General features: G+C 42.4%; 1 protein-coding gene across 1 annotated transcript in view; it reads left to right on the plus strand.

The window, feature by feature from the left end:
- AFF3 (AF4/FMR2 family member 3) overlaps positions 1 to 13,569 on the plus strand; it is a 666,987-nt gene that overhangs the window by 599,779 nt on the left and 53,639 nt on the right. Inside the window, exons 10-11 of the mRNA XM_027842571.1 lie at positions 67 to 256; positions 7,906 to 9,156. Coding sequence (XP_027698372.1) covers positions 67 to 256; positions 7,906 to 9,156 — 1,441 coding nt within the window. The remainder of the gene's footprint in view (positions 1 to 66; positions 257 to 7,905; positions 9,157 to 13,569) is intronic.

The following is a 13,569-nucleotide window of genomic DNA, read 5'->3' on the forward strand; positions in this document are numbered from 1 at the left end:
GATGTTTTTGTGTTTGTTTATGTTGTTCTCTTTTCCTCCTCGGTGGGTTGTCCGTGGGGCTGGCAGCGCGGTGGTTCAGCAGCAGGCCAATAGCAGACCCTCGGGCCCCTCCAGCAAGGGGTCGAGCAGCGGCAGCTCCAGCAGCAGCAGCAGCAGCTCCAGCGACTCGGAAAGCAGCTCTGGCTCGGACTCGGAGAGCGAAAGCAGCTCCAGTGGGAGTGAAGGCAGCAAGCCTTCTCACTACTCCAGCCCAGAGGTAAGACCTCCCCCCAATCTTCCCAGAGCTCCTGGCCGGCCCCCTCCCTCTGCTTTGGTTCTCCTTCTTGCCTAAGGGTTTCCATAAGGCCAGACTCTGTCTCTTTCCTCCCCAAGTCCTCCCAAACCCTCCATCCAGGCTTGGCCCTAATTAAAGGAGCTATCCCTAGGCCAAATCCCCTCATTAGGAAGAAGGACTTTATTTATCAGTTAGGCAAGTATTGTTTTGAATCACTTTCCCTACTCTCCCCCATCCCCTCTGCTGGCCGGAGGAAAGGGACTGCATTTGAAGCATGAGGGCTATTGCTCTTCTTTGTCCCTGGGATATCCATCCTGACTTTCCCTTGTTGCCAGGTATTCAGGGAACCCAGCAGATGAAGGATAACCTATGGATCAAGTCGCACTAGGGGTCAACTGAGGCAATAACTAGATAGAAAAGTTCATGGCCTAATAAGTGTGACCATATATAAATCACAGAGAAAGGGGGTTTTATGGATTAGACACGGCTATGGCCTCACCTTTTTGCAGTTTGTCACGGGTCAGGAGGACAGAGAGCTATAAATATTAGCAAAAAAACAAAAAAACAAAACAAAAACCCACACTTTCTTAGTTGCGTTTTCTTTGTGAAGATTATAAAAAGAAAAATTAGCATCAGCTTACAAATAATAATAAAACCTTTTATTGCCATGATGAGTATCTTTGGAGAAGATCTAGGTGCCTCATATAAAGACATTATAAGGCTCCAATAAAAATCATTGCAATTTCTATGTTAAAGTGGAAAGGGAAAAACTAAGTAGTAATTCAGCATGAATATTCTTGGGGGAGGGCTGAGAACAAATTTCTGGAGTGGGGGGACTCTGCAGATAGACTTTGATGTCTAAAGAAGCAATAAAAAGCAACTCTATCTTAGTGTAGAAACATGAAGTTTGTATGAGTTACATAGTTTCATTTCTAAGATTTTTTTTTTTAACTCACAAAGCCACCTACACCACCTTGGGGATCAAATTTCTAAATAGGCCCATGAAACTGGACCAACAATTGATAACTATGTTAATATGGTTGAAGTTCTAACCACCTACTATGTAACACATAGCATCACAGATTTTGGCCAGGAAGGGAGCTTAGAGGCCATCTAGTCCAACCCCCTCATTTACACACGAGGAAACTGAGACTCAGAGATGTTAAGAGACTTGATTAAGGTCACACAGGGAGTATCAGAAGTGGAGTTGGAACCCAGGACTTCAGACTCCAAAGTCAATGCTCTTTTTACTGTGCCACACCCACCCCCACCCACCCACCTCCATCACACTTTTATGCCCACTTTTATAGTCACAGTTGCCAGGTAAGCTTAATTAAAATGTGTCTGATGTTATCATTTAAAAGTGGCTCAGCATTTAGGGAGCATTAGAATCACTCTTTAAGTTCTTTCAGGTGCTCCATGAGCACTTCTGGGAGCTGCTACTAGGGGATTAGTGGTGTCTCCGGATAGTACAGGCACTACAATTAGATTTACTAAAGTAATGGATAATTGAGAAAAAAAATAAGGATTCCCCTCCACTTAATGCACTTACCTTTTCTTTTCATAAAGTAAGACTATTACTGTTTATGCTACCCATAAACATCGAGATATGCCAAGAAAAGCAAATCTTAGAGGAAAGATCTTTGAAACAGATACATTATCCGTTGTTACTTATTTCTTGGCTCCTTCTGTTAACATTGGCTTTTTAGATAATCTCCTACATAAGGGGTTCCTCAAGCCATTTTCACTACTTCTAGCTGGCCCCTTCTTTTCCAGCTATCTTCAGCTCCTCCTTAGATGACAAATGTTCTCAAGTGGCTCTTCATTTCTTTAGACATAAGCACCTTTCCAACAGTCTGGTTCTGAGGTGTGATGGAAAGAGCAATGGCCGTGGAATCAGAGGACCTATGCTGCCCCTCCTGCTTATTTCCTGAGTGATTCTGGAGCAAAACCTTTAGCCTCTCTCAATTTCTTCATCTGTATAATAAGAAGACTGGACTCTAGGTGATGACCTTTAAGTCATCCAGCTCTAAGTGTATGACTCTAGGAAGATAAAAGATAAAACATGAGCAGCTTATAACCTCATGGATTGGGGGGGGGAGGGCAGAAATACACAAACAATGATGTTATAAATGATGCTATCCATACCCTAAGAGAAGTATAAACAAAGTTCTATATGGGGTCTACAGGAGGGAGAAATTAGATACAGTTGAGGAAATTGGGGATGCTTTCATAAAGGTGATAGCATTTGAGAGGGGCCTTGAAGGCATGTAATATCACTCCCCAGCTGTTTTTAATTCCTCACTCAGGGCCACTCCAGTCACCTAAAAATGTACAGAAATGAGAAAACCCTACATGTTAAAGGAGCTATACCATTATTATTCCTGTACAATCTGAAATAAAACAAAAACACACAAGCGGAGTTAACGGAGTTCTTCACAGTCTACTTACAGGGAATAGAACAGCAGGTCTCCAAAGATAAAACAGAAATATTTTATGTCAGAATTTTAGAGGAAAAAAAAAACCCAAAGAGTAGTGATAAGAAATGGGTCCATGTCCTGGTAAGAAAAGTATTGGGCACTTTGTGAAATGCATAATGTCCAGGACCTTTCAGTTTTCTGATAAAATTTTAATCTCATACCTCCTGAAATTAGACTGAAAACTTAGCTAAGAAGAGCACAGTTACCATTCTCTTTAAAGTATATTCTTTCCAAATGTCTTTGAGGTAATTACAAAGATTTCAGCTCTCTTGTACATTTCCTCCAGCAACAATGTGGGGTCAATTAGCAGAGCACGATTCAAAGAAGCTCCTGACTAAGGAGCTGGATCACAAGTCTCTTAAAAAAAAGATCACCAAGAGTTAAAGGTGCCTGAGGCCAGTTACCTTTCCTAGTAATTTACCCACCTATGAGTAAAAATCTGAGAGTATAAAATGTCGGAGCAGCAACATATTAATAATACTCTATCATTTTACAATCTCATTTCTAGAAAATAATGTATAGGTTTGACTAAAAATAAAGGTTTCTTCTTAGCACACTACCCTACCCCACCAAAATAAATAATAAATGTACTCTTCCTGTGCAGGTGGAATCAATTTATACAAGTTTTTCCCATAAAGAAAAAAATGTGGGTGTATTTATTCATTTATATGTCCAAAAGTTATGCTCATAGACCCAGGGCTGGAAAGAACCTTAGAGGTCATCTAGTCCAGCCGCCTGATTTTGCAGATGAAGAAACTGAAGCTCAAGGAAGTATAATAAGTTTTCAGTCAATCAACCAAGTATTTATTAAGTGACTTCTATGAGAGTCAATGTGGTATAGCACATAGAGAGCTGGCTTTGGAGCCAGAAAAAACTGAGTTCTTTGACACAGACTGGCCATGTTGCTCTGAGCAAGTCACTGAACTCTTATTGCTATAGGCAACCCTCAGACTCTAAATTACTCAGATGTTGATCTGTATTGATAGAATAATTTCACTCATCCAGGAGCTCCTTGTCAAATGAAATCATAGGTCCAGTCCTTAAGGCAAGAACTATGCACATATTACCTAACTTGACCAAAGTCACATGAATAGTCCATGACAGAGCTGGGATTCAAACCCTGGTGCTCTTATTCCAAATCTAGTGCTCTTTCCATTACAAAATGTAGAGAACATCAGTTTGAGAAGAATTTACTATTACCTTACAGTATGCTCCCCAACAATGCTAAGTATGCATCTCCCTTCTTTACCATAAAGGATGTGATCATAATGTAATGAAACTTGTTTCCATGAAATCACTCTTTATAATCACTCAAGTTACTTCATAGTTTCACCATCATGTCTACTGTGGGTACACAGGTGTTCTGGGGATGAGGTTGCCCCAATTAATGTCAATCAATCAACCAAACAGTATTAGGCAATTACTAAGTTCCTGGCATTGGGCTAGACACTGGAAATACAAGCATCATTAGTTATATTTAACAAGATACTACTGTAATAATAACAATACATTTCTATAGTGCTCTAAGTCATGAAACTGCACCAAAATATCATTTGCCCAATTATCCATTCATAACATCTTATAGAATGTAGTTTCTATGTAACAAACTGCTCCTTAAAGTCATCTTGCCTAACCCTAAACCAGTTAATAGCACTAAACTGATTATACTTTAGAGATGCAAATCAAATCCCCATAACTAACTGAGATCCTAGGGTTGTATCTTCTTGTACTGCTTTGAAATGTAATTGCTGAGGATGCCATTTCTATCACTGGTAACATCCCAAAGTACAAGAAAAAGAAAAGGATTCATACCCTGAGGTACCAGCAGGTATCTCAGTTTACCTGTATGAAAAAATCCTCTGGACTCACCTCTATTTTTTATGAGTTATTTATAGCTTGAGTTGTTGAAAGCCATTTTATTTTACATAAACAACCATAGCATAATGATGTTATATCCTTGAACTAACATGAAAGAGTCATTGAGTCCCATTTTTCCATAACTGGTGAGTCATCCCATCCACTTAGTTGCTTCAAAACTCAGTTTTTGGAATTACCTTTTAGCTTCCTTCCCATTATCTTATACATCCTCATGTAACTGCTCTCTAGAATATGAAAAAAAAGATGTTTTTTCATTCCTATGCCATCTTTTTTTTTTTTTGGTACACACAAAGTTCTTTATCACCATATGATTCACTAGAGGTTCTTCATATAAAAAGTAAGAGGGATTCATTAAGTTTCCACTACCTAAAAAGCATTAGATACTATAGAAGCTATAATACACGTAGGCAGCATTGCCCTTGATGAGTTTACAATCTATTTGGGTGATAGCATAAATAGCTAGAGAACAAAACCAAGGCAACACTTAACACAATAGTTAAGCACTTGGCAGTTCTGGACTAGTTTAAATAAAGGTTAAGGTAACTCAAAGTTAGCTACAGAATCACTGTGGAGGAGGTAGAGTCAAGGGAAGACATCATCTAAGAGCTGACACTTAAATCAGAACTTAAAGAATCACAGAATTTGGATTAATAAGACTGAAGGTGGAATTCGTGCCAGGCTAGAAGAATAGATTAGCTTGGTACAGGGCTAGTGAGAATGCCCTTAGTACTCAAGCAGAGTGACTATGCAGGTCAAATCAATTCAATGCAAAGATGTTTTGAGCAGTCAGGGGTTTTAGAAGATACAAAAGGGGTAGAATGTGTAGTACTACCCTTGAAAAGCTTCCAATCTTGATAGAAATGAAATAGAGAACACAAAAGATGACACAATAAGGTGCTAAATAGTTGTTTATACATAAGTGCCAAGGTGATTGAAGGAGGCTGAGTGGTGTATTTCCCTAAAGTAAGATTACTATCAATTCCAATATATATCTGACAGTCTCAAAGGACTAACGTTGCCTAAGTTGGAGTGCAATGAGAGAGAGAATAGTGTGGGGACAGTTGGTGGAAGGTCTTGAATGCCAGCCTGAGAAATCTGAATTGTATTTGGTAGGCAATTTAGGGATCCCATTAGGTTCTTGAGCAGGAAATGGTGTGCTGAAAATGGTGTATTGGGAAGATTTCTCTGCTAGTATTGTGTAGGATGAAGGAATCTAAATCAGTCAGTGGCCCTATAAGAAAATGATTAAATTCTACCCCACCTTTCTATTCACTGTTTTATTGTTTTCTGAGGAATTTCTGCTTATGACAGGGTTCTGGCTACAGCCCAGATGTATGTATGTGTTTTCTTTGCCTAATGATATGAGGGAGCAAAAGCACAGACTTTAAAATAATAGAAATTGAAGAAGTGCCGCCATTCAGAGTAGTGGGGCTAGCCACTGCAAATCCTGTGCACTGTCAAAAATTACTGTGGTCCCAAACTTTTTTTTTAACTTTTAAAGGCACTCTTTATATGCTCCAGCATTTTTATTTTAAAGGCAGAAAACTTCGTGCCTAAAATGGCCAGTGATTTGCCAAAGTGAAAAAAAAAAGTGGTAAGGCCAGTTTTAGATTTCACAAAAATATTAAGTCCTACTAAATTAGCTTTTAGCTAACCTCTGTTTATTGAGGGGCTTCAAGAGGCAACTGCTTTGCCAACCATTGAATGCTGCATTTCATTCATTTTGATTATTCACCATTGCTTTACTTTAGTAGGCAGTCGGGTGGTACAGTGGATAGAACACAAAAGTCTGCAGTCAAGGAAGAGTTTGAATAGTCTCCGTTACTTCCTAGGCATGGGACCCTGGGTAAGGCACTTAACCTATGTGATCAGTTGCCTTATCTGCAAAATGGTGATCATAATAGTCCCTAATAGAACATAATAACACCTTCCCAGGATTGTTGTTAGGATCAAATGAGATTATATTTATAAAGCACTTTGCAAATATTGAAGTGCTATATTAACTTTTTATCATTATTATTACATTAATAAAGTGCAAATCTTGGTAGAATTCACTTGATCATTTCTCTTTTGGGGCATTTTCTTTTAATCTGGAAAAGTAAAAATATTTCACATACATTCTTTCACAGAAAGACTGACTGGAATAGCAATTATGTCAATGTCCTTATTTTCTGTGATGATGATGGATTGTTAGACAGCTCTAACCCCACTAGAAATGATTATTTCCTACCTAAATCTCCCTAGTACCTAGGAAGAATCTCTTTCACTGCTTCCACCACCTTCATTGCTTTCTGCAATATAGGAATTTAAAGGAATTGAAGATGGATTTCAGGCTGGCAGAGCAAAGTACAAGCACCAGTCCCTTTTGAAACATACTGAATACAACCTTAGCAACCTAGTAATTTCCCTAAAGTTAATGCTCCTACTGTGAGATGACTATACACTGTCTTCCCAAATAAGCAGTCTTTTTTGCTACATGTACTGGGGGGCGGCCCTTTTGCTTTGGTTCTTCACCTTTTACCAAATCTTTACTGCCATACACTTCACTTTAGAAAATCTTTCTATTCCTCACACAATCTATTTCTCCCCAACTTGATACCATCACAGCACATTAAGGAACTCATATCAACAGAGTCCTAAAATTAGGGTTGAGAATGGAAATGCCTTAGAACAAAGGCAGATTCTGAGATAGGTTAACCTTTTAATTCTCAAAAACTGACAGGGAGGGAGAAAAAACATTACTGACCTTCCCCACCCCCATTTAGGTGTTCAAAGACGACTATTAAAATATACATGAAGCAGAAATGTCTTGTATGACTTCATATGTATAATAAATACCCTATTTCTTGCCTTCCCAATGAGTAGGGGAGTGAGAGAATAATAAATAATTAAAATATAATATAAATAAATGAAATAAATAATAAATTATGATGTTTTATTATAATGAAAAATAAATATTTTTTTAAAAAATATCCATTAAGGAGCGTATTAATAGCGCTTGAAGGAGATTAGGAAGAGGCAAGATGCCATTTCACTTTTTAGGACAGCAGTCAAGTATGTGGCAATGGATAACATCATCCTCCCTTCGTTCTCCTGCTGAGTGATGATACACAAATCTTCTTCCCTGTCTGCTTCAAACACTACTCATTAGTCTTCCTTCACACACCCAGAGGAATCAATCAAAAAACCCAAACCACCCGGCCCCCTCCTTAGGTTTCATAAAAGATGTTTTGTGGTGTGTTTTTTTGTTTGTTTATTTGTTCTGATTTTTAGCCAGAACAAGCTTCTTCCAACAAGTGGCAGCTGGATAAATGGCTCAACAAAGTGAATCCCCATAAGCCTCCGCTCCTGAACCAAAATGAGAGCCACGGGTCAGAGGGCAGCCAGTACTACAACCGGGGAAAGGACGAAGTGCAGGAGTGTGGGAAATTAACCACCCTCTGCCAGACAGGCCTCAGAGAGAAAGAGATCAAGGGCGCCTGCAAAGAGGAGCAGAGGCCTAGGACTGCTAACAAAGCCCCTGGGACTAAAGGGGTGAAGCAGAAGTCGCCTCCCGCCACTGCGCCTGCGCCTCCCGCAGCCGCAGCCGCCCCCACAGCGCCCCCTGCCGCCCCTGCCGCTGTCCCCGCCGCTCTGAGCTCAGGGCCCGTGGGGGCCGCCCCAGTTGCTGCGGAGGGCGCAGGCGCGCCGCCCCCGCCCCGGAGGTCGGCCTGCAAGAAGCCCCCGAAGAGGACGACGACGACGACGACGACGACGACTACGACGGCGACCACGGAGAGGGCCTCGGCGAGCGAGGGCGCCAACTGCCACCGGCCTGCGGCCGAGGAGCTGGCGGCCAGCGAGGTGCTCGTGGAGAGCCCCGCCCCCGAACCCCCCAAGCCCAGGTCGTGTGGCGGCGGCGCCAGGACGGGCCACCGGAAAGAGCTGCGCTCGTGCTCGGCCGCGGCGGCGGCTGCGGCCTGCGAGAAGCGACGCACTCGGGGCCTGAGCAAGACTGCCCCCAAGTCCAAGGAGTTCATCGAAACCGAATCGTCGTCCTCGTCGTCGTCCTCGTCGTCCTCGTCCGACTCGGAGCCGGAATCGGAGCAGGAGGACTATCCGGGCCCCAAACCCCCGGCGGGGGGCCCGGCGCCCTCGTCGGCCTCGGCCTCGGCGGGGGGCGACCAGCGGCTCCGGGACGGCGGCCCCGGGAACGGCGGCAACAACAACGGCAACAAGGCCGTGGGCTCCATCAACGCCAGGACCTCGAGCGACGCCGCAAAGGAGCTCGAGGAGCAGTTCTACACCCTGGTGCCCTTCGGCCGCAACGAGCTGCTCTCCCCGCTCAAGGACAGCGACGAGGTCAAGGCCCTTTGGGTCAAAATCGATCTGGCCCTCTTGTCCAGGATCCCAGAGCCCTCGCCCCCCCAGGAGGCCGCCCTGGCCGCCCCCGGGGCCAAAGAGACAGACCCCGGCCTGCAGAATCCGGCCCCGGACCTGCCCACCGCCGAGAAGGGGTTGCCGAAATCTAAGCGGAAACGCAAGGTAGGCTTCCCGGGCGTGGCAGCGACTGGCCGTGCCTGCCCCTCCAGGCCTGGTCAGCTTGTTTAAGGCCTGCGAAGCAAGGGTTTGAGGACAGGGGAACCCTGAGTCACTAGTGGTCAGTTCAGTTCAGTCAACATTTATTAAATGCCAGCTAGGTATCAGGCTAAGCTCAGGGGATGCAAAAAGAGGCAAAAGACAGTCTCTGCTCTCATGGAGTTTGCAATCTAATGGGGGAGACAACCTGCAAAGAAATCAATCAATGAACCTTTATTAGGCACATGCTAGTTGCCAGGCTCTGTGCTAAAAGCTGAGGATACGAAAAGAGGCAAAGATTGCAAGGAGCTTGCAATCCAGTGCATAGTGAGTTGTATACAAGATAAATAGGTAATAATTAGCAGAGGGAAGGCACAGGAATTAAAAGGCTTTGGGGAAGGCTTCCTGTAGAAAAGTGAGATTTTAGTTGGGACTTAAGCCAGGGAGGTCAGTATTTGGAGAGGAGGGAAAACCTTTCCAGGTATGGGTGAGAGCCAGAGAAATTTCCCAGAGTTATGAAGGGTTTTGAATGCCAAACAGTATTGCTTCTGGAGGCAGCAGGAAGCCACTGGAGTTGGGATGGGGGAGTAGTATGACATGATCAGAGCTTTACTTTAGGAAAATTGCTTTAGAGGCTGAATGAAGGATGGTTTGGAGTGGGGAGAGACTTGAGGTAAGCTGATCCACTCCTGGGCTATTATTACCACGATCCAGGTGTCAGTTAATGAGGCCTGCACCAGAGTAGTAGCAGTGTCAGAGGAGAGAAGGGGGCATATTGGAGAAATGTTACAAAGATGAAATTGACAGGCCTTGGCAACAAGTTGGGTGGGAAGGGGGGGGGGGGCAGGAGCAAGAGATAGTGAGGAATCCAGGATGACTTTACAGTTGTAAGCCTGAGGTACTGAGAGGATAGTGATAGCCTCTAAAGTAATAGGAAAGGGGAAGAGAGGTAGGGTTTAGGGGAAAGGAGTTTAAGACATTACCTAAGCAGATCTAATATGTCTCCTGTCCAGTAGACATCTTAAATTCAATATGAGAGGTGCATTCAATCAATAAATAATTATTGGGCCTCTGCTCTATGCAGGACCCTGCACTAGGGTAGACTTTTTGTAGAATACAGAGATGTATAAGGCTCAATAGATATAAGATATGTCCACTGGGAGCTTGTAGTGTCCTTGGGAAAATGGCTTCCTGTAGAAGCCACAAAAGTAGCTGGTAGCAGGCAGAAGGTAAGTGCTTTAAGAGTGGGTAAGACCCAAAAAGTTCTACAGGTATTCTGGGGATAGAGAATTTTATCTCTGACTGGATGGTGATCTGGGAAAGTCCACAGGTGAAGGGAGATTTGAACTGGGCCTTAGATGATAGGTAGAATTTTGATGCGAAGAAGGACAGTCCAGAAGGGAAAGGTGGAGGTGGGGATCCCCAAGAACAAAGGCAACGCAACAGGTTGAAAAGTTCAGGCAATGATAAGAAGCAAACCTGTTTGAGGATGATCAGAGGATTTCTCTAGGGATGAGGGGCAAATTGTGAAAGATACAGAATACCAGGCAATGGAATTTGTACTTTATGCTATAGAAAATGGGAATTGGAAGTTTTGAGCAGAGAACAGGCAAAAACCAAGAATTCTGAAGAGAGTTTATCAGCCCCATACATGAGTAACTTAGTTAACAATGGGAGAAACACCAGTAAAAAACTGACGTCATTTGACAGCGATCAAAATTCAGGACAAGCTCTTTAAATGATAACCATTTTAATTATCAATGAGAATTTAGCCTTCTTACATTTTTATAGCATCTTATAGCTTTCAAAGCACTTTTCCAGGGGCAGCTAGGTGGTGCAGTGGATAGTGCACCAGCCCTGAAGTCAGGAGGACCTGAGTTCAGATCCGGTCTCAGACCAAACATTTGACACTTACTAGTTGTGTGGCCCCGGGCAAGTCACTTAACCCCAATTGCCTAAGGGGGGAAAAAATCAGAACACTTTTACAAACATCTTTTGGAGGCTTAGGTAATTGGATGTTAAAGGCATTAGATGGGGAATCAGGAATCCTAGGTTCTAGTTGTATATCAGGCACTAGCTCACTATACTTAGCTACTTTTTGTTTTGAAAAAAGCATTTCTCATTATCTGACCCAATTTCTCCATTTGTAAAATGAGGATAAAACTCAGGAGATGATATGTGAAGATGATTTGACAATAAGAATACAACATAAACATAAGGAGTTACAATTAACATTCATCCTCCTGCTATGAGAGCTTAACTTAGCCACTTCAGATTCACTGAGCCAAAGGGGAAGTAACAGCCATGGTTCTGTTTTTAGCCAAATATTGATGTGTACACTATCCCAGAAGTAGAGATGTGATACATCATTCAAATGCTGATTGATTACTTCAGTAACTTCAACCAAGCTCTTCCAGTGACCCCTTGAGAATCTATTGAATAATGCCTTACTGACCCCTGTAGATGAGTTCATTGAGAGCAACTTGTCTCTTCCCCAATTCTAAGCAAAACTTATTTTTAAAACTCACCCTCCCCACCCCAAATAGTGCTTATCTATCTCAGACTTGCAAAAACGCCAAAAATTACCTTTTAACATCTCACAGTAGAGTGAGATTGGATCCTATGAGATTCAATATGTAAAGTATTTGCTTACTGAAATACTGCCCCCCCAAAAATAATCTGTCATAATACGACCTCGCAGTTCCTCGTGGCATGATGGATAATGTTATTATGAAATTCCACTGTATCGTATAGTAATCATCAGATTCACACATATTTTCTTTGGCCTTTAAATTTCCGTTGGCCTTCTCATACTTTTACAATTGCTACTGGCTCCCATATTAATAGGCTAAGTGAATAGAAACCTCTACCTAAACTAGACATGCTCAGAGTTTCCTTCTGCAAACGCAGATTCCCACATAAATAAAACAGAATGAAAATAAAAAAGACAGGACAGGACTTAACCCTTCTTTAGCCTGCTTCCTTAGTATCATTAGGCCATTACTAATTTCTTTTAGGCCCTGAGCACGTGGGCCAGTGTTTATTTTCATTTTCATGGCCTGTTTTCAGAAACATTGAAAGTCTCCAGGGAAGGAGATGCAGCAACCTCTGTAAGTGACCCAGTCCATTATCTCATAACTCTCCTAGAATCCTAGGATATAGAGATGTATTCAGTGAACTTCGCAGGCCTCGCTGCATTGAAAAGACTTTAACTTTAGGTAACTACTGAGAACCATAAAGTTGTAACTCTCAGGAGTCCTCCATATCCTCCTCCTCTCTCTCCATGCTCCACATCTTCAAATTCCATACCTTCTGAGGGCAAACCGAGGACAAGACTGAATGAAAAGCTTTCTGACTAGGAGGGTGGTTTAACACTAAAAGTAAGCGAGGTTATTCGTGCTTCCCAGGATGTCTTTGAAGACAGGCATTTCAAACTGCTTGAGAGAAGGCTTATCGACAGGGGTGGCATAATTGGACAAAGAGACTTTTGAACAAATAAATGAATGTGGGACTCCTTTCTGAGGAGCCCTTTCTAAGCTCCCTTTACCTACCAGAGATACTGGGGACACTTGAATAAATACTTACTGAATTCAATTGACATAGGGAAGATGGAAGCAAAATTGGCTCCAAAATGTGGTGGGGGGTGGGTAAATAGTTCCCCATTCCTGAAAAGGCATGCAGAGAATAAGATGCAGGGTATATTTTACCACTAAACTAGAGAAAAATGCCAATACTCTTACTGTCCTAAGTCCAATACAGAGATTGCTTTAGGGAAGGAGTTCAAGTCATACTTCCTCTCACACTTAAAACACCAGTATTTTCCCAGAGGTGAGATGAGCACCATAGGTAATGATAGGATATACTGCTAGGACAGTGGGAGTTCAGAAACATTTGGGGGCAGAGATAAGTGGATGCTAGGTTTACGTGCTGTGCTTTCCTTCTTAATTTAAAGTACTTCATTTTCCCCTGCCCTTTTTTATTTGGTTAATTTATAAGACTACATCCAATGTATGGCTGACATAGAGTATTCCTTATATGATCTAATGTAATAATCAATAAAACTGAGTACAGCAGAGATGAAGGAAACACTTTTCATGGAGTCCTTTACTAGGCATTATGGAGCCATAAGACACTGAGCACATTATAAGTCCCTATAAAATGTTTGGGATTGGGAGAGTAGTAAGACAGGCTTCTGAAGATTCTGAGCCATACAGTGGTATAGCCATTGTGCCAGATGGTGGCAATCAAGGAATCTATGAGTAGGTCCCCCTAGACTAATATTTTTGCCTGAGCAAACAGGGAACAACTGTGACAGGGGCCATGGGAATACATTGACAGCTAGATAGATAGAAGTTAGAGACTCTCTGTCCTAAATGAAGT

The sequence above is a fragment of the Vombatus ursinus genome, unplaced genomic scaffold (assembly GCF_900497805.2).
Source record: "Vombatus ursinus unplaced genomic scaffold, bare-nosed wombat genome assembly UNPS02014877.1, whole genome shotgun sequence".
NCBI classification, from domain to species: domain Eukaryota; kingdom Metazoa; phylum Chordata; class Mammalia; order Diprotodontia; family Vombatidae; genus Vombatus; species Vombatus ursinus.